Genomic DNA, 22,672 nt, shown 5'->3' with positions numbered 1-22,672 from the left:
AATCAATATGCTGGGCTAGAGTGAGAGGCAGGTGAACAAGCAGATTTCAAAGGTGAAGAGGAGGAGCAAGTCCAGGAGACTCTTGTCAGTGGGCCCCTAATGAGATGCGGGCCCTCGGCAGGTGCCCAACCATGACTACTCTTGACACCAGTGCAGAGTTGCCATATTGAGAATTCATCCAGGAAGGAAAATCGAACCCTTGCAACAAATACTAGGTACCAGCCAACCCAGGCCCATCTTCCCTCCTTCAAGGCCTAAAGGGAAGACAGAATGAAAAGTAATGTGTATTGTGTGATATTACGCACCTGAACGACAGTTTAGCCCTAGGGAATGTTGCTGCTGTAATCTGGTTAATTACACAGGATAGGGGGGAAAGGGGGGCATGAACTGGTTATTATGTCTTTGTTTAGCCCTGAACTGCAGAGTCCCCTGACCCAAAATGACATTCTTGGCTTGGCCTATAGTTGACCTTTATGATAAGGAGATGTCAGGAGAGCAGGGGGATTTTTAACAGCAGAGAAAGAGTCAAGCAAGCTCTTAGTTCATATGTGACACCTACTTATAGCGCTGTCTTTGTTTAGACTACATATTGTATTATGACTATTAATGTCAGTAGCCCTTTAAGAAACAAGCTGCAGAGACAGGAGCGAACTCTGGGAGAAGTAGAGAAAAAGCAGACTCCAGTTTAGCGCGGGGACTGTGATCAGAAACCTTTGGGGAGTTTTATAATGTATTTTTGAAAAATATTGGACTTTGCTTAATCAGGCCAGTCTATAGTATAACATCTAGTGAGGCAGGCAGGAGTGGCTGAACTGACAAGATCATACTCTGAGATTAACCTGCAAAGCTCCTGATAAAACTGCCTGCCTCAACAAGAACTTCTTGATAACAGTTGTCATCGAAAAGGGTTGTTGTTGTTGTTTTTCAAGGCCTGAACTGGGCATCATAACTGCTGGCAAGCTAAAAAGTCTGCCCAGGGGTTTGGAAGGACTTACTTACATTACCCCTAGGAAGTGTGTCTAACAGTGCAATCCTATGCATGTTTACCAGTTGTGTTCAGTGGGGCTTATTCCCAGGTAAGTGTGTATAGCATTGCAGCCAGAATGAGGTTTATAACACAAAGGAAATTTCTGGGACGAATGGCTGTGAGGTTGCAGCAAAAGAGTTGCATCGCTCTGTTTATGCATGCATTGTAGCATCTGAATAGTGCAGAATGAGAACAACAGGGATTACCTGCATCACTGAAATGAAAACATTGTATTGCATTGCTCAGTGCTCAAATGAAAGAGAAGGCCGTGCAGAAAACAGCGTACTGAGAAAGGCAACCTACTGGAGGCTCAAGTTTTAGGAAAGAATGGAGGAGACTGAGAGCAGATTTTTCATAGAATCATAGAATCATAAAATAGTACGGCTGGAAGGGGCCTACAAGGCCATCGAGTCCAACCCCCTGCTCAATGCAGGAATCCAAGTCAGACCATCCCTGACAGATGGCTGTCCAGCCTCGTCTTGAACGCCTCCAGTGTGGAGGAGCCCACTACCTCCCTAAGTCATTGGTTCCATTGTCATATTGCTCTTACAGTCAGGAAGTTTTTCCTGATGTTCAGCCGGAATCTGGCTTCCTGTAACTTCAGCCCATGATTCCGTGTCCTGCACTCTGGGATGATGGAGAAGAGATCCTGGCCTTCCTCTCTGTGACAACCTTTCAAGTACTTGAAGAGTGCTATCATATCTCCCCTCAGTCTTCTCTTCTCAAGGCTAAACATGCCCAGTTCTTTCAGTCTCTCTTCATAGGGCTTTGTTTCCAGTCCCCTGATCATCTTGTTGCCCTCCTCTGAACCCTCTCCAGCTTGTCTGCATCCTTCTTAAAGTGTGGTGCCCAGAACTGGACACAATACTCCAGATGAGGCCTAACCAGTGCTGAGTAGAGGGGAACTAGTACTTCCCAGGATTTGGAAGCTATACTTCTATTAATGCAGCCCAAAAGAGCAGTTGCCTTTTTTGCAGCCACATCACATGGTTGGCTCATATTCAGCTTGTGATCTACAACAATTCCAAGATCCTTCTCGCTTGTAGTGTTGTTAAGCCACGTATCCCCCATCTTGTAACTGTGCATTTGGTTTCCTTTTCCTAGGTGCAGAACTTGGCATTTATCCCTATTAAATGTCATTCTGTTGTTTTCTGCCCAGCGCTCGGCTCCAGTCTATCAATATCCCTTTGAATTTTGTTTCTGTCTTCCAAAGTATTAGCTATCCCACCCAATTTTGTGTCATCTACACATTTGATCAGCATTCCCTGCACCTCCTCCTCCAATAAAACTGTTGAAGACCACTGGGCCCAGGACTGAGCCCTGCGGTACCCCACTCGTTACCTCTCCCCAGTTTGAGAAGATCCCATTGATAAGCACTCTTTGAGTCCGATACTGTAGCCAACTGTGGATCCACCTGATCGTTGTTTCATCTAGCCCACTTTGAGCTAGTTTGCTCATCAGGATATCATGGGGCACTTTGTCGAAAGCTTTGCTGAAGTCGAGGTATATTATTTCCACAGCATTCCCACAGTCCACAAGGGAGGTTACTTGATCAAAAAACAAGATCAGATTCGTCTGGCAGGATTTGTTCTTGACATATCCATGTTGGCTTCGAGTAATCACTGCATTGTTTTCAAGGTGCTTCCAGATGGATTGCTGTATAATCTGCTCCACAATTTCCCCAGGGATTGATGTCAGACTGCCTGGTCTGTAATTCCCAGGTTCTCCCTTTTTGAAGATAGGGACAACATTAGCCCTCCTCCAGTCATCTGGCACTTCACCTGTCCTCCATGATTTCTCAAAGAGAATAGACAGTGGTTCTGAGAGCTCTTCTACCAGTTCCTTTATTACTCTAGGATGCTGTTCATCTGGCGCTGGAGATTTGAACTCATTCAAAGTAATTAGGTGTTCCTTGACCATATGCCTATCGATCTCAAGCTGCAATCCTGCCCCTTCAGCCTGTACTTCTCCTTTGCCGGGGTGGGGGGGTCATAGACCCTGTTTTGGGAGAAGACTGAGCCAAAGTAGGAATTGAGCTCTTCTGCCTTTTCTTTGTCATCTGTTATCATTTTGCCATCCTTATTTAATAGCTGAACCACCATTTCTTTCCTCTGACATTTACTATGCACGTAGCTGAAGAAAGCCTTTTTGTTGCTTTTAGCATCCCTTGCTAACCTCAGCTCATTCTCAGCTTTAGCCTTCCTGACGCCATCCCTGCCATTCTGTGCTGCCTGCCTGTACTCTTCCTTTGTTGCTTGGCCATCTTTCCACTTCCTATATGTGTCCTTTTTTGTTTTCATGTCATTTCTAAGCTTTTTGTGAAGACACATTGGCTTCTTCTGTTGTCTTCCACCTTTTCTTCTTGTTGGAATTGTTTGTAACTGTGCCTTGAGAATTTCCTTTTTTAAAAGATCCCACCCATCTTGGACTCCTTTTCTCGTTAGAGTCACTTGCCATGGGACCTTGCTTCTCATTGTTCTGAGTTTATTAAAATCAGCTTTCCTAAAATCCAGGGTACGCGTTTGACTACACTCAGCTTTTGCTTCCCTTAGAACCAAGAACTCAAGTACAACATGGTCGCTTTCCCCCAGAGTTCCTGTAACTGCTGCTTTATCCACTAAGTTAGGATCAAGTCAAGGATAGCCAATCCTCTAGTTCCTTCTTCTACTTTCTGTAGGAGGAAATTATCCACCACGCAAGTCAGGGATTTCCTGGAGGGGCCATATTCTGCAGAATTTGTCTCCCAACAAATAACGAGGAAATTGAAGTCCCCCATGACTACTACATCATGCTTCCTTGAAACATTGGCAATTTGCTTTTCAAAAGTTTCATCCTCGTCTTCTCCTTGATTGGGTGGCCGGTAGTAGACTCCAACCACCAGGTTCCTTTTATTCTTTGTTCCATTTATTTCAACCCAGATACTCTCGATGGGGCTACCAAGCTCCTCCTCCTGTATTTCTATGCAGAGATACGTATTTTTTAACATTTTGGTGGACAGGAAGCTATTGATAAAAGCAGAATCAATCCAGAGAAGAAAACTTCAGATAACTGCACACACAGGCAAGGTCAGGTTAGTCATTTGGGCTAATAGAAGGATAGAGCCAGAAAGGCAGAGAACCTAGAAGATGTGATGTAGGTCATCTGCCCTAGGCTTAGCCTAAGGAGTTATAGGGGGTGGGGGAGAAATCTCAGCCTAACAAAACTGAGTCACAGGTTGTTCCTCTCCAGTACAATAGTGTCTTAATTTCTCTGTTTCCATGTTCCCCTTTATAGACCTGCTGAAAACAAACAGCTCCTACCTGCTGTTGGACTCTGTGGATGACCTGGCATTCCAGTCACTTCTTGTGGATGAAAAGAGGGCATGGCTGATGGCAGGTGCTAAAGACCATATATTTTTGCTGCACCTTGACAGCCCCCAGAAAGAGCCTCAGAAGGTCAGAGCACCAAATGCGGTTGTTATTTTACCCAATCTCTCTTACAGAAGATGGTGGGGCTTCATTTTGATCATTAGATGTCAAGGAATAATCAATATAATAAGCTATGTAAACCACTGTGTGATGGGTGGGTCCTTCTGCCTGTATGATGGGGTGGAAACACACCTTGCCAGATGCTGGAAGACATCTGCTCTGGAAATAGTTTCAGTTCTGCCCCTTTTTTCACTGTGAACAAATGGCTCCATTCAAACTGTATTGTCAAACTGCCAGTGCCATGCTGGCTGTGGATGATGGGAGAGACATCTGGAGGGACCAGGTTGGGGAAGACTGCTGTATGATAAACTGAAGTTATGGGGAGAGGAGGGGGGGTCACTTCACGTTACATTGTATAATTCTTTCCCATTCCAAGGACTCTGATTCTTGTCCTACAACCTTGGGTATTGCAGAAATGGCAAACGGAAGAGGGATGAGGAGGAAATGGAGTTGCCAACTTCCTTGCAAAGCTCCTGTGACTTCCCAGAGGCTTGGCAAATAGAAATTCAGCTTTGCCTGGCATGGAGATAGGGGGATGTCTCAAATAGTGTCATTCCACTAGTGTACTGCTTTTACCGCTTGTAGAAACTCTGTTTTTATCCTTGCACAAGTGTCAAATCCAGTATTTTTATTCTGCTTGTGCTAGATGTTGCACATGCAGCCGTGCAAGCTGTTCTGCAAATTGTTGCACAAGGCATTGCACAGCTCATTATGCCTTCATTAGACGAGGCGTTGCTTGTGGTAGTTGTGCTAGATCTTTCCTGCATTAGCTGTAGCAGTCTCTGTGATAGGGCTGGCCACAAGGACAAGCAGTAAACCAGGCCAATATCCAACAGACAGGTTGCAGTTCAGGGGAGTTCAAGCAGAGGCAGAAGTGATGGACATGACAGGCACAGGATCAAAGCACAGGCAATCAGCCCAGTATAGAGAGTCAGCCCAAGCAGGAGTGGTCAAACAGACAGCAGTCAGTCAGATACATACACAATCCAGCGGCAGAGTCAAGCAGGAGTCCGAGGTCTGTAACAAAGAGGTTCAGTCAGGGTCAGGAGACAAGGCAGGAAGAGCTGGTGAGACATTGTTTCCAGCAACCAGCAAGTTCTGACTGAAGGCTTTTAACCGCAAAGGCTGCTGAGCCCCACCAAGGTGCAGCTGCTCTCCATCAGAGTTCTCTGGCCAGAGCCCTACTCAAGAGGAGCTGCTTCCTCCCCAGGACACCCTCTTTGAGAGTGAGTGCTCCTTCTTACGGGAGGTCTGCTGGCTTGTCGCTTGAGGTGACGATGCTCCTGGGGGCCAGGGGATTGTTCAGCCTTTGCTCCAGAGTCAGAGCCCCTAACAGGGAAGGACCTGGAGTCGTCTCCCGCAAAGGCCTGGGCTCTGCCTGGTCTGGTGCCAGCGACTGCTCTGGTGTGTCCTTGAGTTCTGGAGGTCCTAGTTCTTCCTCTGAGGAGGATTCCTCTCGTGAGGGCATGACAGATCTGGGTTATATACAGCATTATGCTGATGGAAAAATCACAAGAGTCCATATTGTTCTGCTAGTGGCTACACAACCGCTGTCTAAACTAGCACAAGTGGTACCCAGAGCTGGCGCAATGGGCTAAGCAACACATTGTGCAAGAGGTAAGGATCCCTTCCAGAACAAAGAGGTGATAACCCCAGGAGGAAAGAGTAGCCCTTGGCCTTCCCTGCTTCTTCTTCTACCCTGAAGCCCCATTCCCACTGCAGAGGCAAGAACATGGATTGATCTCTGACTGCCATCCAGAGCAAGGTTAACCACAGGCAGATTAGGCCAGCCCCACCCCACTTTCTGGATCTAATGTGGCCCTGATTAGATTAGAACTAGACCTGAAGTTAAATTAGTCTTTACATGTAGCATTCCACTTTCAAAAAGCACGAGAAGTATCAGCTAGAGGAGGGCTGATGATTATTGTGAACACAGCAGGTGAGGAGTGGGAATTAAACCCTTTCCTTCCTTGCTGCAGACCAGAGGAAAATTTCTCCTCTAATGTTGCTAGCTGCATTGGGATAAAATACCCCAGAGGGTACTTGCATTTTTTAAAAAATGTGTGTATTAATGCAAAGACACAGTGAATGTCCCATCTAGTTTGGCCTTAGAATCATAGAATCATAACTAGAGTGGCCTTGTTTGGGTGACAATGGTTTTTTTAAGGGTTGGTATGTTGGTCTTGAGAAAAATCACTTGAAACATTTGTGTAAAATGTATGGCATTTCTGCTGGCAGACCTTAGGATTGTTAATTATGCCACCTCTCTCAAGTTTCAATATTTGCATATGTGTCAGCTTACAATTGCTCATTGTTAGCACTGATCTATCAAAATGCTGGGAAGTGCGAGTTCAAAACTAGCTATGCAACTCTCCTCACTAAAATGGGCAGTTTGAGAAGGCCTGGTCAAGCAACCCCAACAGAAACAGCTTGCTGTGTTTACCAGAAAGAGTTGTGGACCTGCTTCCTATTGAACTGCCTGGCTAATGCAAGGAGAAGACAGAAAAGTTAAGATAGGGGAGGTGTACATAGTTTTCACAGTGAGCCTGCTGTGGAAGTGTACACACCACTATTTACACACGTGTACACCCTTCTCGCCTGGAGTGGACTCAGGGGAAACCTCTTCATCTGGTTTTCAGCAGAAACCAGTTTTGTGCAGCATTGATTGCCCAACTCAATGAAGCTACCTTCCCCATTTGCAGAACAGAGCAGAGCTGTGCACACCACTGATTGGCCAACCCTTGTGTCAATCACAAGCCAACTTAATACAGTAGGGGGGAAATTAAAGTGCCAAGTGGACATTCAGTTAGGTAAAGATGCCAAGTACTTGAAGCAACCAAACCAAAATGGATAGCCTGCCTGAAGCAAGTGGGGAATGGCAAGTTGCAAGTGGCAATCAGGATTTGATCCACAGGCTACCCAGGAGCAAAGGCACAGGGAAGGCAGAGCAGAGAGAACTCACTCTGCAACCAAAGCCCCTGCAGAGGCTGACATTCACAGATAAGTCTGTCATCATCAGCCTCGGAGTAGCAAAGCGTTGGTTGTGTTTTCTCTTCCAGATTTTCTGGCCAGCTCCTAGAGAGCAGATGGAACACTGCCGACTGGCTGGGAAGAATCCTGAGGTAAACAAGGCATCCTTTAGGCTTCATGGTTTAGGCTAAGTTCAGTGATCGGTACTAATGACAACATAATCTCCAGATGTGTACGGACATTTATTTCCATGGAACAACAGGAGCAACTTCTCAGTTCAAGCTGTTGTGGCTGTAGCCCCTATCCAGCACCAGTGGCTCGACATCTGAAAAAACGTAGAGGGGTTGGTGGGAGTAGAATCGCATTTGTCAGTTTCACCACTGAAGGTTAGAGAAAAATGGCGTCTTGAATGAGAGGGTGAGGCAACTTTGCACTCCTCTCCCCATCTTTGTCGTTCTTTTCAAAGAGCTTCGTGAGAACGTGAATGGATACACATCCATCCTTTTTTAAGCCTTTAAAACCAGTCTTGAAATGGGGAGGGAGGGACCTGTGTTATTTGTTATGGCGGGGGGGAACATTCACATACCTATTGCAGAAGAGCTGGCAATACTTTTGGAGCTAGGTTTGGCTTTTCCAAGCTGCAGCATGAAACGCTAGTAAACACCTACTAAATTGTTTTTACTTCTGAGGCCATGGCAGGAAAACAAACAAACAAGAACAGGGCACCACAGGTAATGACAGTTCTATATATGGGCTCCATTCACAGCCTATGGGACATGTCTCACTTTACCCAAAAAGCAGATAACATAAAAATGTGTTACAAACAACAGGAAAATAGGACTGTTCAGGATGCTGCCTTTGAAATTACCAGACTTCACCTAACTTAACAGTGTGCATTGTGCTATTATGGTTGATAAATTGTGTGGGTTAAATTCATGTATGGCTTTGTTGTGGGCCACTATCACAGGTATTCAATGTAATATTAACATGAACATTCTTGGCTTCTGAGCAGCACTGGACAAGTGGCAAATGGCAGGCAGGTAATGCAAAGAAAGCTTCCATTTAGTCAAGGTTGTGCTTTAAAAGGATTAGTTGGACAGGATCTGAAGTGCAGAAAATTCAAGATGAGGTGCTGCAGAGTTGGTAGATACCATTAGATAAAGATCTTGATGAACGCCCAAGAATCAGAGATTTTATTTCATGGTGAGAATGCTGGGGCAAGTAAAACCCTACCATCTTTGACTCCTTACCAGACGGAATGTGCCAATTTCATCCGCTTTCTCCAGCGTTTCAACAGCAGTCATGTGTTTGCCTGTGGAACTGGCTCCTACCAGCCCATGTGCACCTTCATACAACTCAAAACAGGAGTAGAGGTGAGTTGCACCCACAGGGCTGGCATTACTGTGAAGTAACATGAAGCAAGCGCTCCAGGCACAAAATTTCAGCTGGGGCGCCACTCTTTCTGTATCCAACCTCTGTGTGCTTTTTTTGTTTTGTTTTTAAGAGTAGGAGAATGATAGCCATGCTGAGTTTTCACTCCAGGTGAAAAGGCCAGCATACTGTGCAACCCAGAGGCAAAATGTCACCCACTTCTTTGAAGGCCCTTCATTGAAACACTCGCTGATCCTTTTCATAGTAAGGAAGGAGAACATCTGCCAACTTTTCCAGCCTGAGTCAGAAGATATCCCATGCATTTGCCTTTTCTACAGGTAGTACAGAAACACTCTGTGAAGATTCCTGGGATGCACAGGTGGTGAGAGATTTTAGGAGACATAGTCACTTAGGATGCAATCCTATCAGGATAGTCAGCTGCCTCCAAACTCAGAGGTGACAACATATCCAATGCTGGGTAGGTGGACTGCGGAGGGGATCTTCTCCACACTCTGGCCACCCTGCATTCACGGCTAGATGGCCAATTTCGGCTGTATAGCTGCGGGACTTCAGAGCAGGGGTGGGGTGGCCATACAATGCATAGGAAGCATTGTACTGGCACTTCCGCACTCCCTGCGCCTGGGAACACCCCCTTTTGCCCTGCTCCGTGCTGCTCTTCCAAGTGTGGAGCCTAGGGACGATCCGTGTTGCCTAGGAGGAGGCAGAGGAGTGGGCAGAGAGGTGGTTTTCTGGGAACTGACCTTGCAGCACGGGCTCTGAGGTTGGTTCTCGAAAACTGAACAATCCTATGGCTGTCTAGCTGCTGTCTAGCAGCTATAGAATTGCGCCCTTATTGTCTTCAAGTATTAACTCCCTCACCAGGATTTTGCCCTCTCTAATAATTCCGTAACTATCTTCCCACCTGTCAATACAACCCTGTAATCTGTTTGCTTCAAGCCATCCCATTAACTTCCATCAGGCTTTGGCATAAATACTGAGACACAGGTTTAAGGTCCATCTTTATTCTTTTTGATTAGCAAAAATAAAAATACAAGTAATAATGGGACATCACATTGCTTAGCATTTATATACCCTATTTCAAGACTTCAAAGTGCTTCACATACATTATCTCAGTAACCCTGTTAGGATCTCTCCTATGGAAAACTCTGCATTATTAATAATTCCTAGTCCCCTTTTAGAACTGCAGTTCTTGGGAACATAAGTTGAATTTGCTGATTAGGGGAGGTTACACCAACCCTGATTGTGGCCACCCCCAACAATGTACTCATTCACTGCGAAAAATAAAACAAATCAATAACCCTCTTAGTCTCAAGACATTAGGTTGCAACTCAATGATAACCTTCAGAGGTGCTCAGTAAAGTGCAGCTCCACAGCACCAAGAAACCAGCCAGACTAGAACTTCAGTGAGTCTGTCACTCCATGGTAAAGGCTTCTCCACATGCATAAAGCTTCAGTTCAACCCTGCACTTTAGCATCTGTAGCCCCAAGGATAAGGTAGGCAATGCTGACTAGCTGGGTCATAAATCGTAGAGATAGAAGGACCAGAAGGCCGTCTTGTCCACCCCCATGCCACAGGGCAGGACCATCCATCCACTCAAGTTCCTATAGATCAATTTACACAATCCAGACCACCTGTACCACATACAGAGAACAAGTGCACTGCTCATAAGGCAGTGCTCATAACGCTGAGATCTTCAGCATGAGTGAAGAGAGTGGCACTATATAGTGATTAAAATTACTATTGTATCCTGAGCCAGCACCTTCATCAGTCCAGTTTAGGAGGTCCCCTGGGGAGCAGCAAACCAGGACGGTTGAGTCCATTGCTTTGAAGTGTAAAATGGCTTCCTGCGTAACAATGTCTTTTCTGTTTATAGTGATGCTTCCAGCATTACGTTTACTTGAGATGAAATGTCTTCCTTGGCCCTCTGCAGGAACCAGAGATGCCAGCTATGCAGCTGGTGACCTACTCCATAGAATCCGGGAGAGGCAAGTGTCCATACAGCCCCCACGAGCCTTTCATAGGGCTGCTCATAGGTAAGAGAGAGTGGCCAGAAAGCAGCGACAGAAAACTAAACAATGCAGTGATAAAAACAGTGTGTGTGTGTGTGTACACCAGTTGGTTACTCACGAACACAGTTCACGGAGAAAAATGTAATCTAATAAAAGGTTTAACTTAACTGTGTTTTCAACATTCATTGTGTTACATCTTTTATCTTTACAAAACTTTCTTAAATACAATGTTCTTGGTGTAAACTCCAGGGCGGCCATTGTAACGGCTTTGTTGTGGTCCATCAACAACTTGAATCTTGAGGAGTGCACATGACTCATGGCAACATAGATCCTTTCGCGATTTGTTTTCAGGCCGTATGTTTCTGGCATATAATTGTACTTTGGCCTGCACCTGTGTTTATAAAGGTGTACAGAAACTTTTACATGTTATTTCGTTAAATTTAACAGCTGGACACTTCCTTTCTGAGCAATAACTAAACTTTGACTGGGTTACTTTTAACTGTAGGCGTTTCTTAATCCCTTCATGATTTGTTTACAGGCCATATGTTACTGGCATATCATTGTACCTTGGCCTGCACCTGTGTTTATAAAGGTGTACAGAGACTTTTTTGTGTTCATATTTCATTTTGCTCCAATTTGAAGTTAATGATGTTTGTTTAATTATTCTTGACATTTTTTTATATTAAAAATAAAACTTTATATGACATTGTTATAGAAGATAGCCTAATTATTATTTTTTTAAAAAGCTTTATGGACATAAACTCCCAACTTTGAATTATAGTGGAAACTGTTGTTATTCATGGGATCTGCAAGTCAAGAGCTTTCCAATGAAGTATGTTTCATGAGAATCGGTCAACAGGAAGGCAGTCAAAAAGGGATAACCAACTAACTCTTGACTTTGAATTATATATATTTTTATACGCACACACTCTTCTGTGATCTAGTTCTTTGATTTACAGAGTGGTCCACTAGCTCTTGTGCAGCCGTTTGCACAATGGGAAAAGGCAGCGGAGCTCTGCTAGTGCAGCAATTTCTTCTGCTAACAGTAGCTGGATTTAGGCCATAGGGTGTGGATAGTCTACCAATATGGTTCTCTTTTGGGTTTCACAGACGAGGAGTTTTATTCAGGCACTTCCATTGACTTCATGGGGAGCAGTGCTGCCTTCTTCCGGACACAGCTCAACAGAGCTGACCAGAACTATATCCGGACAGAACAGAACCAAGATTATTGGTTAAATGGTAAGTGGATTATGGTGAAATAAGCTGCCAAGAAGATGATCTCCATTAGGCGATGAGCATGCCATTGTCACATCTGTAGCTCTTCATCCAATTAGCTGTGATGGCAACAAGGCTCGGGTCTTATTTCATTTCATTTATTCCATTTCTATATCACCCAATACCCAAAGCTTCACAAAAATGACAACCCAAAATGCAACATAATAAAAATATTAAAACCTTTAACATAGAAAATTTTAAAACAATTGGAGGGAGCAATCCTATCAGGATAGGCAGCTGCCTTCAACCTCGGAGGCGACCGCCTATCCAATCCAGGAGGACCACAGAACAGATCCTCTCCTTCGCACTCCAGCCACCCTACATTTGCAGCTAGACGGCTGATTTCAGCTGTCTAGCCACAGGATGTTGGAGCGCAGGGTGGGGAGGCCAGACAATGCATGGGAAGCATAGTACCAGCACATACGCACTCCCCACCCCCCAGACCGCCCCCTCTTGCCCCGCTCCGCGCTGCTCTCACAACCCTGGAGCCCAGGGATGATCCGCACGGCCTATGGGGCAGCAGGGGAGGGGGCAGGGAGGCTGTTCTGCGGGAACCGACCAATTCTGTGGCTGTCTAGCCGCTGTCTAGCAGCCATAGGACTGTGCCCTAAAACAACTAAAAAACAGTTACAAAAAGATACTGGGACCTGATAAAAACAACTGCCATTAAAAGCTCATCGAGTGGACCACTCAATAGCCCGCCGTGACAATTTTGTCTGTCACTTTGCAGACAAAATCGATCTGTGCTGACTTGGATGCCGTCGTTGATACAGGTCCAGTGATGTAACTTTGGGCCCTGCCTGTCTAGTGACAGTGGATACTTTTCAATTTGTAATGCCCAAGGATCTGGACAGGTTCCTTGGAGAGGTGAGGGCTGCCACCTGTGTGCTGGACCCTTGTCCTTCCTGGCTTATAAAAGCAGCCAGGTAGGGATGCTGGAGAAATCTGCTGCTGGCTCCAGTGAAGCTGGATTCCCAAGAATCTGGCCTGCGGGGTCTGCAGCAGACTGGCTGCCCTCACCTCTGCAGCCGCCAGCCTCCGTGTGGGACAGCTTCCAGGTTTTAAAAAGACAAGGTCTGTGAACGGTGGCTGCCATTTGCAGACCCTGGGAAAATCATGGCTGTAAATTGCATATGTTATGCCATTTCTGGATATAAAGCAGTTACATCTATGTAAATTGCAGCCATAAAAGTGCTGAACTAGCTAGGCCTTTGGTCTGATCCATCAGGGCTCTTCTTATGTTCTTAAGTTCTCTCAGGCTTGAGCTGATCTTCCACTTTAGCCTGCTCCAGAATATATACCCAGTCTTTCACCTGTAGCAAGGGCACAGGATCTGTGGCCCTCCAGATGTTGTTGGACCACAACTCCTATCACCCCTGACCATTGGCCATGCAGGCAATGACTGATGGGAGTTGGAGTCTAGCAACATCTGTAGCAGGGGTGGGGAACCTCTTTCCACCTGAGGGCTGAAATCAATTTCGTAGAAGCTTGCTGGGGCTGCGTTCCAGTGGCTGGTGGGACCAAAGGCAGAAGGGGTGGGACCAAAAATACCAGCATATTGTAACTTAAAGCCTTTACTGCCAGTAACTAAGCCTTGGGAGAGGCATTTCAACCTTTGAGAATGAAAAAATAGACCTGCACAACAGCCAAGAAACAACAAATGGTTGGAGGAAAGGGTGTAGGGCCAGGAGAATGGGGTGTGGTCATCTGCAGACCCCCGGAGGGCCGGATTGGGACTTCTGGAGGGCCAGATTTTGTCTCTGGGCCTGAGGTTACTCACTGCTGATCTAGAGGGCCACAGGTTCCCCCATCTTGTATCACATTGGATGGAAAATGGAGAAGAATTGATTTCTAAGGCATGTGGCAGAACAGAGGGAATTAGTTCGCTTTGGGGGCAGCACTGGAAGCAGCCAAGTGAGGGAGGATACCCCAGACACCAATTCCTCCAGAACAGGCCATCATGCTACACTATGCAGAGGACACCAGGTTGGGGAAAGCTGGAGTAGAGGCTTGTGGAGAATTGTGGAAAAGTACCAGAAAGTGTATAGTGTTAGAAAGCAAGAAGTAAGGTCTCTCTCAAGACCAGAGTGTGATAAAAAAAAATGTTGCAAAGCATGGTGAACTAATGAAGGCCAAGTGAGAGTTGCATAGAGAGTGTAGAAGGAGTTGCTTTGTATGTAGAACGGATAACCACAAATTGTTTTAGCTTCAAGATGTACCCTAAACTGGAAAATTCCAGTTTAGCGAGTTACTTAAGTTACTGTGCCTTTGTTTTACTGAAAAGCTTGTTCTACAAGCAATGGCTCGTGTATGCTGAAATTGCTTTCCTTGCTTATGCTGTTGTTGTAATCTCTGAGCATGTGCAGATGAACTTATGCGATGTAAGGAAAAGCATATAACCTCATAGAATATGGCAGTGGGGTGTGTTCTCTTGCCTAGGCCTGAGGCTACCGCACAGCTGTGTTGTTTTGGGAATAAACCAGGCCTTGAGAGTATCGGAGAGCCACGTCCTAAAATTCCTCCACAGTTCCTCATAGGGGTGGCAGCAGCAGCAGGTGTAATGCTCTCAACTCTCTGTAATTTCCCAAAGTTGAAACAAATAGGCAGGCAACTATATGTTCTATGATAGTCCATAGTGGCAATCTAGGTTCACTCCTATAGTATAGTTAACTGATTAAAAAAACAAGTAAAATTATGACCAAAACAACTGGAAAAGGCTCAGAATTAAAGATGACTTATTTGAAATGCCATTTCAATAGTACTGGATTCTTCATAAATTAAGCCATATTTGCAGTTGTCCATACAGACTGTCCTTGACACATTTGGCAGGCAGTTGTCAAACACGTATTTTGGACAAGTCCAATTACTCAAGGTTTTTGGAAATTAATTATGTATCAGTTTAACAAGATAATAGGTTGTTCTGTACCTGAGGATCCTAAACAATGGAGTCCTGTACTACCTTAAAAGCTAAGAATTTTGTTATGGCATAAACTTTGGTGGATTAGACTCCACTTCAGATGAGTATCCTGAAGTAATGTTATGGTATCTTAAAATTGTGCTTGATACTGATTTAGAAATGGTAATTAACTTAGGAACTACTGCAAGAATGTATATTTGGGGCAACTGGAAAAGAGTCATTGCACTTTCCAGTTCAGAATAGTTTTTGAGAGTATGGACTACAGTGGAAATGTCCAAACTGTACAAGGAATTGTAATAAGCCACCATCAGGTTTTATTTTTAATGTACTAGAATAGACAAGTTTCGGGACTGATTGTCCTTTCATTTTGTTTCTTGCTAATACAGTAGTCTTCTTCTTGATATTTTGATTTAAAAAACATTTCTAATAAAAGAAAATATAGTGTTATATACGTTCTTTTAATAGAAGGAATATGCTGTTTCAGTCTCAATTTCCCTCCTTGCAGAGCCTGTGTTTATTGGTGCTTATGCCATTCCCGACACCTACAGCCATGACGACGATAAGGTGTACTTCTTTTTCCGGGAGACTGCAGTGGAAGCTGGACAATGGGAGAAAAGGCGCATCCATGCCCGGGTGGCGCGTGTCTGCAAGGTGAGCTATAGGTGTCTGCCATATAATATGGCTTCGGTGCAAAGAATGTACCTTTTCAGCTCAGCCTATAAACACTGTTGCTTAGCGACCTGAATATTTAGCCCTGGTCTTTGCCAAGATGATCACTCCTTAATAAACACTACAGGGCTTATCTACATCTCTGAGGGAGTCTGGTTCTGGGAGTCAGGAGACATTAGCTTCCAGCTCTGTTTGATTAATTATGAGCTCTGCAATCTAGCCATGTGTACCTGGAATTGGATCCCGCTGTGTTCAGTGAGACTTACTTCCTAGTAAGTGTATTTAATATCACAACTTAAATGTAGTATCTATATAACACATTTCATATGCTCGGAGCACACCACACCTATTCAGTGTTACAACACTCCTATAAGATAGAGCAGCAGCATCTCTAAGCTGCACATGGGAGGCTAAGGCCAGAAACTTGCAGCAAATTTAAGCTACAGTTAAAATATATCTCCTTTCCCCCTTTCTGTGGCACTATATATATATATATATATTCGGGAATATGTCCAGATCTGTGGGGTTTAGTTCTGAGCAAGCATGCATTGGAATGGTCTGCCTGAAAGAAGATGACAATAGCCCTGGGTGTCCACCTTTCCCACAGCACCTCTCAGATGGGATGGGCACCCTGACCATCTTGAGCTTCAAGACAGGCCATTTCTAACTGTGGCCACAATAGGGCTGATTCCTATCAAAACAATAGTTTAGGATTACAAAGAGACCATGATGGACATAAAGATGACGCCTGATCTACTCCTGTTTGTGATTGGCAGAATGATGTTGGTGGGAAGCACAGCCTCATTAACCGTTGGAGCACATTCCTGAAAGCCTGGCTAGTCTGCTCTATCCCAGGTCTGCAGGGCATTGAAACACACTTTGATCAGCTGGGTAAGCTTGCATTGTTCTCTAATTCCTTCCTATGGTCATGTGATTCTGTCCTATGAGTCTGTATGGCTCTTAGCCTCTCCTCTGTCATAACCAGGGAGGTACCTCTTCCCTGATTGTCCTGACAGTGACGTAGGTGCAGAATCAAGCAACATGGAGCATCTCAGCTTCTGTTTATAAAGAGGGGTTGACCAATTCTGCGTAGCTAATGTTCAACCAAAACTGTGCTGTCACCAGGACCTGCCCCCGCCCCCACCCCCAAAGGGTGCGGTTTGTCCCCTGACCTCATGCTGCATCTTTGATGTGCAACACAAGGCATTTCTACACCAGACTAAAATCCTGCAACTTTACTGGGGCTTTCTGGATTACGATGGGCTTCTTTAAACAGCGGGCACGTGATTTGAACTGAAAACGTCCTTTCTCTGCAATGTTCTATATGTTCCAGTTATACAGTGCCATCTAATGGCTGTATTTTAGCACAACAACACCATTTCACACTGCCTATTTTTCACAATAATGTCCCTTATTGCTTTATCCCCAATCTTTCTGAAAGTAGGATAAAGCTCAGAAAGCACAGGAGACATCCTGGAGGTTGACAGTGTCATCTAAAGGACCTGCAAACGTCCATAAGCAACCAGTCTTGATCGCACGATATAAGCCCTATGTGGAGAAGCCCGCAGTTTCAGTGCCTCTGCCATTCCCCTCTAGCTCAGAGCCAGTGAGGCACAGCAGAGGTACATGGGCCTTCTTTGCCTCTGCTGGTAACTTGTAGCTCTGACTGTCCAGCTGGTGAAGGCAGAGGTTTGTTTTGGCTCTCTGCTTGCGCCCAGCAAGCACAAAGCTAAATTAACGGGAGGCATTCACCCATGTTCGGAGCTGGGGAGGGGCAGGGATCTTTCCTCCCCCTCTGTAGCTCTAGTGTTTGGAAGAAACCTCAGGCTCCTTGCCACCTTGCTCATGGCTGACTTCTTGCCGTGACAAGGGGGGTGGGGTGAGTGAGGTTGTGAAACCCTTTTTATAAACAGAATACATTACTAGCCATCAAAAGGATGTAACAGGCTCAAAAGTGGACAAGCAAGGCTGAGCAAACTACGAAAGCTGGTGGAAGCAGGCGGGGAGGTTGAGCAAAGTTGGTAGTGGTTTGAATTTGGGACCTGAGTGCTCTGCATTGCTCATCAAAATAAGCAAATATAAGAATGTTTGCTCAGTGTGCATTATTTATACAGGTTACAGAATTCAGCTTGTCATGGCACAGATTTTTATTTTTTTTTAGTGTGGAGGATACACTGTGTTGATCCTAACCTGTACAGCAGGCTTTAAATTTTCTCTCTCACGCCCTCCTGCCTGACTCCCATCTTAAGAATCGCTGAAGACCCAGCTTAGATGGAGGTGGCCTTTCTGGAGTGGAAGGTCCAAGGTCATATGGGTGGGTAGATGGAGAAGTTGTTATGATTGGAGCTCTCCCCTGAGCCAAGTCTCTAAGATTGTCTTGGGATGCCAGGCATGGGCCTCCTCATCTTTGTTTTCTTCTCTTTACTTTCCAGAGGATGTCTTCCTCCTGAACACCCGTAATGTGCAGAATCCTCTTGTTTATGGCCTCTTCACAGTGTCCAGGTGAGAATAAATATGAACATGCACATGACTAAGGAAAACAAATAATTGCTTGTGCATGGGTCAGCTGTGCCTCAGCATGACTATGGACATCATTTAAAGACAGTGCTTGTGCATAGATACACTGCTACCTTATGGGACCAGTACCTATGATGTGAATTAGGTGAAACGCTACTCCAATACCACTGCTCTCTCCAAATCCAAATACTTTTGGGTACTTGCCAGCACAGGGTCAGCCTATGCTAAGCCACACCTGGCATGGTGGAGATAGTGACAGGGTTCCATGCGGTATTCCACTGCAAAGGGAAGATTGGGAACAGCTAAGGAACACCCAGGGAGAAAGTTGGTGAAGGCAAAGCACTCCTGTAAAACAGTAGCAGGATTGGGGACTAGTGAAAAGAGAACAACCCTTGAGGTAAAATAGCCCTCCAAAGATAGAGACCTCTCTATGATAATCTAAGTTAGATGTGGTCAACGCACGGCTGCATACAGCCCTTGGAAGCCTTCAGTGTGACCTGCAAGAGCAGCCCATAGTGGAGGTCTAAGCCACACCCTGCCAAATTCCCCCACCCCCTGCTGAATATTGCTGCCTCCTCACTGCTTTCCCTTCCCTGCTAGGCTGGGACAAAGAGAATTCTCTTCTTCCTGACCCAGCATGGAAGGAAAGCTGAATGGAAGGTAAGTGTGTGAATGGGAGAAAATGTGGGAATATATTACCTCCCTGAGGTTATATATAAGTATGCATGTGTACATGTACATGAGTGTGAGAGAGAGAATATTAATATGAATGGAAGAGCAAATGATTGTATGATGGATGACTGAAGGGAAGAGAAATGGGGTGTTCCCACCCAGTTTTGACTTTGATCCCTTGCCCGCTTTTGCATTTGGCCCTGACTACCACCACCAGGATAGAGCTCCTGACCACTTTCCTCTGAGAGAATGTGAACCTCAACCCCAAAAAGGTTTCCCCACCTGATGTAAGGGATATTCTGAGGCAAGATCCATGAACAAAATTGAATTTAGGCTCTATAGTGTGCCACACATCTCTTTTCTAAGGCAGAAACCTAACAAAGCCATTGTTTTGCAGAAACACACAATGCATGTCCCTTGTGCTGCTTACTCTTGGATCCACAGGTTCAGTAGAATATGATTCTAGAGTTTGCCAATCAGTCCTGTCACCATGCCAATTATTTTCTTTCCCAGTGGCATTTTTAATGGCTCTGCGGTGTGTGTTTACTCGCTGGCAGCCATTCGGGCTGCTTTCAATGGACCCTTTGCACATAAGGAAGGCTTGGACTACCAGTGGGTAGAATACAAGGGACGCATCCCTTATCCCCGTCCTGGAACGGTACGTATGTAAGGCATAAAGGTCCCAGTTAATCTTTCCTCTGGCTGTTGCATTAGCACTTAAACAATGGTGCATAGTTGATGCAGCCCACACTTCTGCCATATGCTATGTGGCTCTCCGTAACCATTAACCACAATAGGCGCAACCCAGTGTCCCATCAGTTTGCACAGGTATTCTGTATTGCACCTCTTGGCTTACACATGAGTACCTCCAGAATAGTGTGTGAGACCAGAGCCACATCTACACAAAGGAACATAGGAAGCTGCCTTATACTGAGTCAGACCCTGGGTCCGTTTAGCCCAGTATTGTTGACACTGACTGGCAGCGGCTCTCCAGAGTTTCAGGCAGGGGTTTTCCCAGCCCTACCTGGAGATGCTGGGGATCAAACTGACACTTTCTGCATGCAAAGCAGGGCCTCTACCATTTAGCCACCACCCATACAAATGCCAGCTTCTTGCAAGGCAATTTGGATGCCTCACACAGTGTTTGAAGAGGCATGTAAACTTCTGAATGCTTCTCACAGCTACCTCATAATCAGGGAAGGTGCGAACATTTACAGATGGAGCACTCTAGGGAGATTAAAGTCTGAGAGGTATTTGCTCCCACAGGCAGCAAAAGCTCTGAAGAGACACCTCTCCCTGCTTCCTCTCGTTGTGGAATGGCCAGCCACAGGTCCTCTCTGCATGTCAAAAAGCAGTGACCTCTCACATATTAGGAGATGTGTCAAATTCAACAGGTTGCTCTTGAGCAGCTTGTCCCAGGGAAGTTGGGGAGAACTGTGAGACAGTCACATCAGGGCAAAGTTGGTTTACCTTGCCATGCTTTTTCACAGACGACAGTGTACGAAAGCGCATGCCAGAAATGGGTAGTCTCTAAGGCACTCCACTGCTTTGTTAATCTTGCTGCTACAGGACCGCAAAGCTACCACTTCTGAAACTGGAACAGTGATTTTCTTCTAACCATCCCCTTTTCAATGTCTTCGTTCTCTCCGCCAGTGTCCCAGTGAAACATACGACCCACTCCTCCAGTCAACAAAGGACTTTCCTGATGAAGTGATCAGCTTTATGCGCACCCACCACCTGATGTGGGAGCCTATCTATCCACTCCATGGGAAACCCATTCTGATGAGAGTCAATGTGCCCTTCCAGATTCAGCAGCTGTTGGTGGACAGGGTGGAGACAGAAGCTGGACATGTCAATGTCCTCTTCCTTGGAACAGGTAAAGGGTCCTAGGCAAAGATGTGCCATTCTCTTTGTGCATTAAAATGTTCCTCTTTTCATGTGTTCATGTGGTCTTTCCAGCTCAGTGGGCAAAGGGAGGTGAGGCTTGGGCGGTGTTTCCGCAACAGCGAAGGAGAAGCGAATGGAGGAATACCGGATTTTTTAAAAGGAACCAGCTCTGCTGTGCTTTGGTCCATGCAAGGCTCCACGTGCAGGTTCTCCACCCCAGTAAAAATTGCTTCACAGAACATACTTCTGTGGGGTGGAAGTGAACGTCATCTGACTGGCAGGGGCTGCTCAACCAATAAGAGAGGCTTCCCCCCTCTCCCCCCTTTCTCCTTTCCCCGAAGGTCCAGATGCACCTGCATGTCAGGAGCAAGCCTCATTGGGCACTATGGGAGTTACTTTGAAGTAGACACACATATGCTTGTGCTGGAAAAGAGGAAGCAGGGAGAACACAAAGATGGGAAACCAGACCCCATTTTAGCCCACAGGATCTCTATAACAAAGGGTCAATGTAGTTACTTCCTAAGCCACTAAACCAAACAAAAATAAACCAAGCAAAGGAGAATCCAAGCCTGGAGATGGCGCTTTACCGCACTTAGGGAATTGGGCTTTAAAGTGTGCCATGTCAATTGAGGGGGAATCTCTGTAAGTTCTGATATGGGCATTCAGAGGGCAAGCCTCATTCAGCACAAGGGGAGTTACTTTTGAGGAGTCACTAATGGGTTTGTTGCGGGCAAGAGAGCAGTAAACACAAAGACGGAAACCAGCCCCCATTTGAACCCACAGGATCTCTATTAAACCAGACAAAGGAGAATCGGAGCCTCGAGATCGTGCTTTACCACACTTAGGTAATTGGGCTTTACGTTGTGCCATGTCAATTGAGGGGGAATCTCTGTAAGTTCTGATGTGGGCATTCAGAAGGCAAGCCTCATTCAGCACAAGGGGAGTTACTTCTGAGGAGACACTAATTGGTTTCTACAGGGTCAGGAAACACCCCTTGAGCAGGGTCACGCTGAAAGGCACACCCCTGAGCAGGGCTAGCATACCTGAGGTCAATGTGGTGGTTGGGGCACACAGCAATTATACCAAGGAAAACCCGACTTAAGGAAAAGAATAGGACTTTAAGCAGTCTCAGGAAATCCAGTTTTTCCCTGATAGGCTCCAGGGTGGTTGCTGGATGGCCACAACGTCATGTATCCCTAATGGCCTCAACACACAGCCAGCTCAGAGTAAATCGCTGGTGGAAACACCCCCTCGGTAGAGTGCCACAGCACTATGGCGGCATAGGAAAGAAAGACGTAGGCCATAGCAGGAAATGTAGGAGCTTCCCCAGTCAAAATGCCCTGCAGTCCTAACTATGCTTGTTAGGAAGTAAATCCCTAGTCGGGCTACTTCTGAGCAAACAAGTTTAAGAATGGCTTGCCAAATAACTGGAGGGCAGAGTTTTTTCTAATTATTATAGTTCCTGCTGAAAACGCATTTGTGCAGCTGAGACGTGGCTTACTATTAGATGTAATGGTGGTATAATTCAAACAGGGGCCATTCAAAATCTCTATAAAATTATTCTTGAACCCTCTTTTCCTCAGCCATTTCTCTCTCAGTGGGGGATATTTCCAGTCATTAAGCCCCACCAGGAGAAAACAGCCAGGGAAAAGCAACAGCAAGGGGAGGGATCTAGCGGCCACACTTCGTTTTTATAGGGAAACAGCAACAACACAATTCTGACTGACTGTTCTGCCGCCATCACATCTAGCTTGGCCTAGAGCGTCAACCCATCAGCGTGCATTGTTTGTACACTACCATTCTATTTCTTACAACGCCTGGTCATAGTTTTGTTTGTGAGTAAAATTGGAAATAAGACGTGACCCTTCA

At 45.6% G+C, this 22,672-nt stretch overlaps 1 protein-coding gene across 2 annotated transcripts in view; it reads left to right on the top strand.

The window, feature by feature from the left end:
* Positions 1 to 22,672, top strand: part of LOC146354739 (semaphorin-3D-like) — a 68,117-nt gene that overhangs the window by 33,034 nt on the left and 12,411 nt on the right. For both annotated transcript variants that reach the window (XM_084839680.1, XM_084839681.1), the window contains 10 exons: positions 4,301 to 4,461; positions 7,554 to 7,616; positions 8,718 to 8,837; positions 10,788 to 10,890; positions 11,977 to 12,105; positions 15,564 to 15,709; positions 16,504 to 16,618; positions 18,160 to 18,229; positions 19,430 to 19,574; positions 20,570 to 20,792. In XM_084839680.1, coding sequence (XP_084695806.1) covers positions 4,301 to 4,461; positions 7,554 to 7,616; positions 8,718 to 8,837; positions 10,788 to 10,890; positions 11,977 to 12,105; positions 15,564 to 15,709; positions 16,504 to 16,618; positions 18,160 to 18,229; positions 19,430 to 19,574; positions 20,570 to 20,792 — 1,275 coding nt within the window. The remainder of the gene's footprint in view (positions 1 to 4,300; positions 4,462 to 7,553; positions 7,617 to 8,717; positions 8,838 to 10,787; positions 10,891 to 11,976; positions 12,106 to 15,563; positions 15,710 to 16,503; positions 16,619 to 18,159; positions 18,230 to 19,429; positions 19,575 to 20,569; positions 20,793 to 22,672) is intronic.

Source organism: Heloderma suspectum, chromosome 2 (assembly GCF_057233095.1).
Source record: "Heloderma suspectum isolate Gila_16-S chromosome 2, 16-S_ref, whole genome shotgun sequence".
NCBI classification, from domain to species: Eukaryota; Metazoa; Chordata; class Lepidosauria; order Squamata; family Helodermatidae; genus Heloderma; species Heloderma suspectum.
The sequence above is the reverse complement of the archived record's forward strand: the minus strand, read 5'-3'. Positions and strand labels throughout refer to the sequence as shown.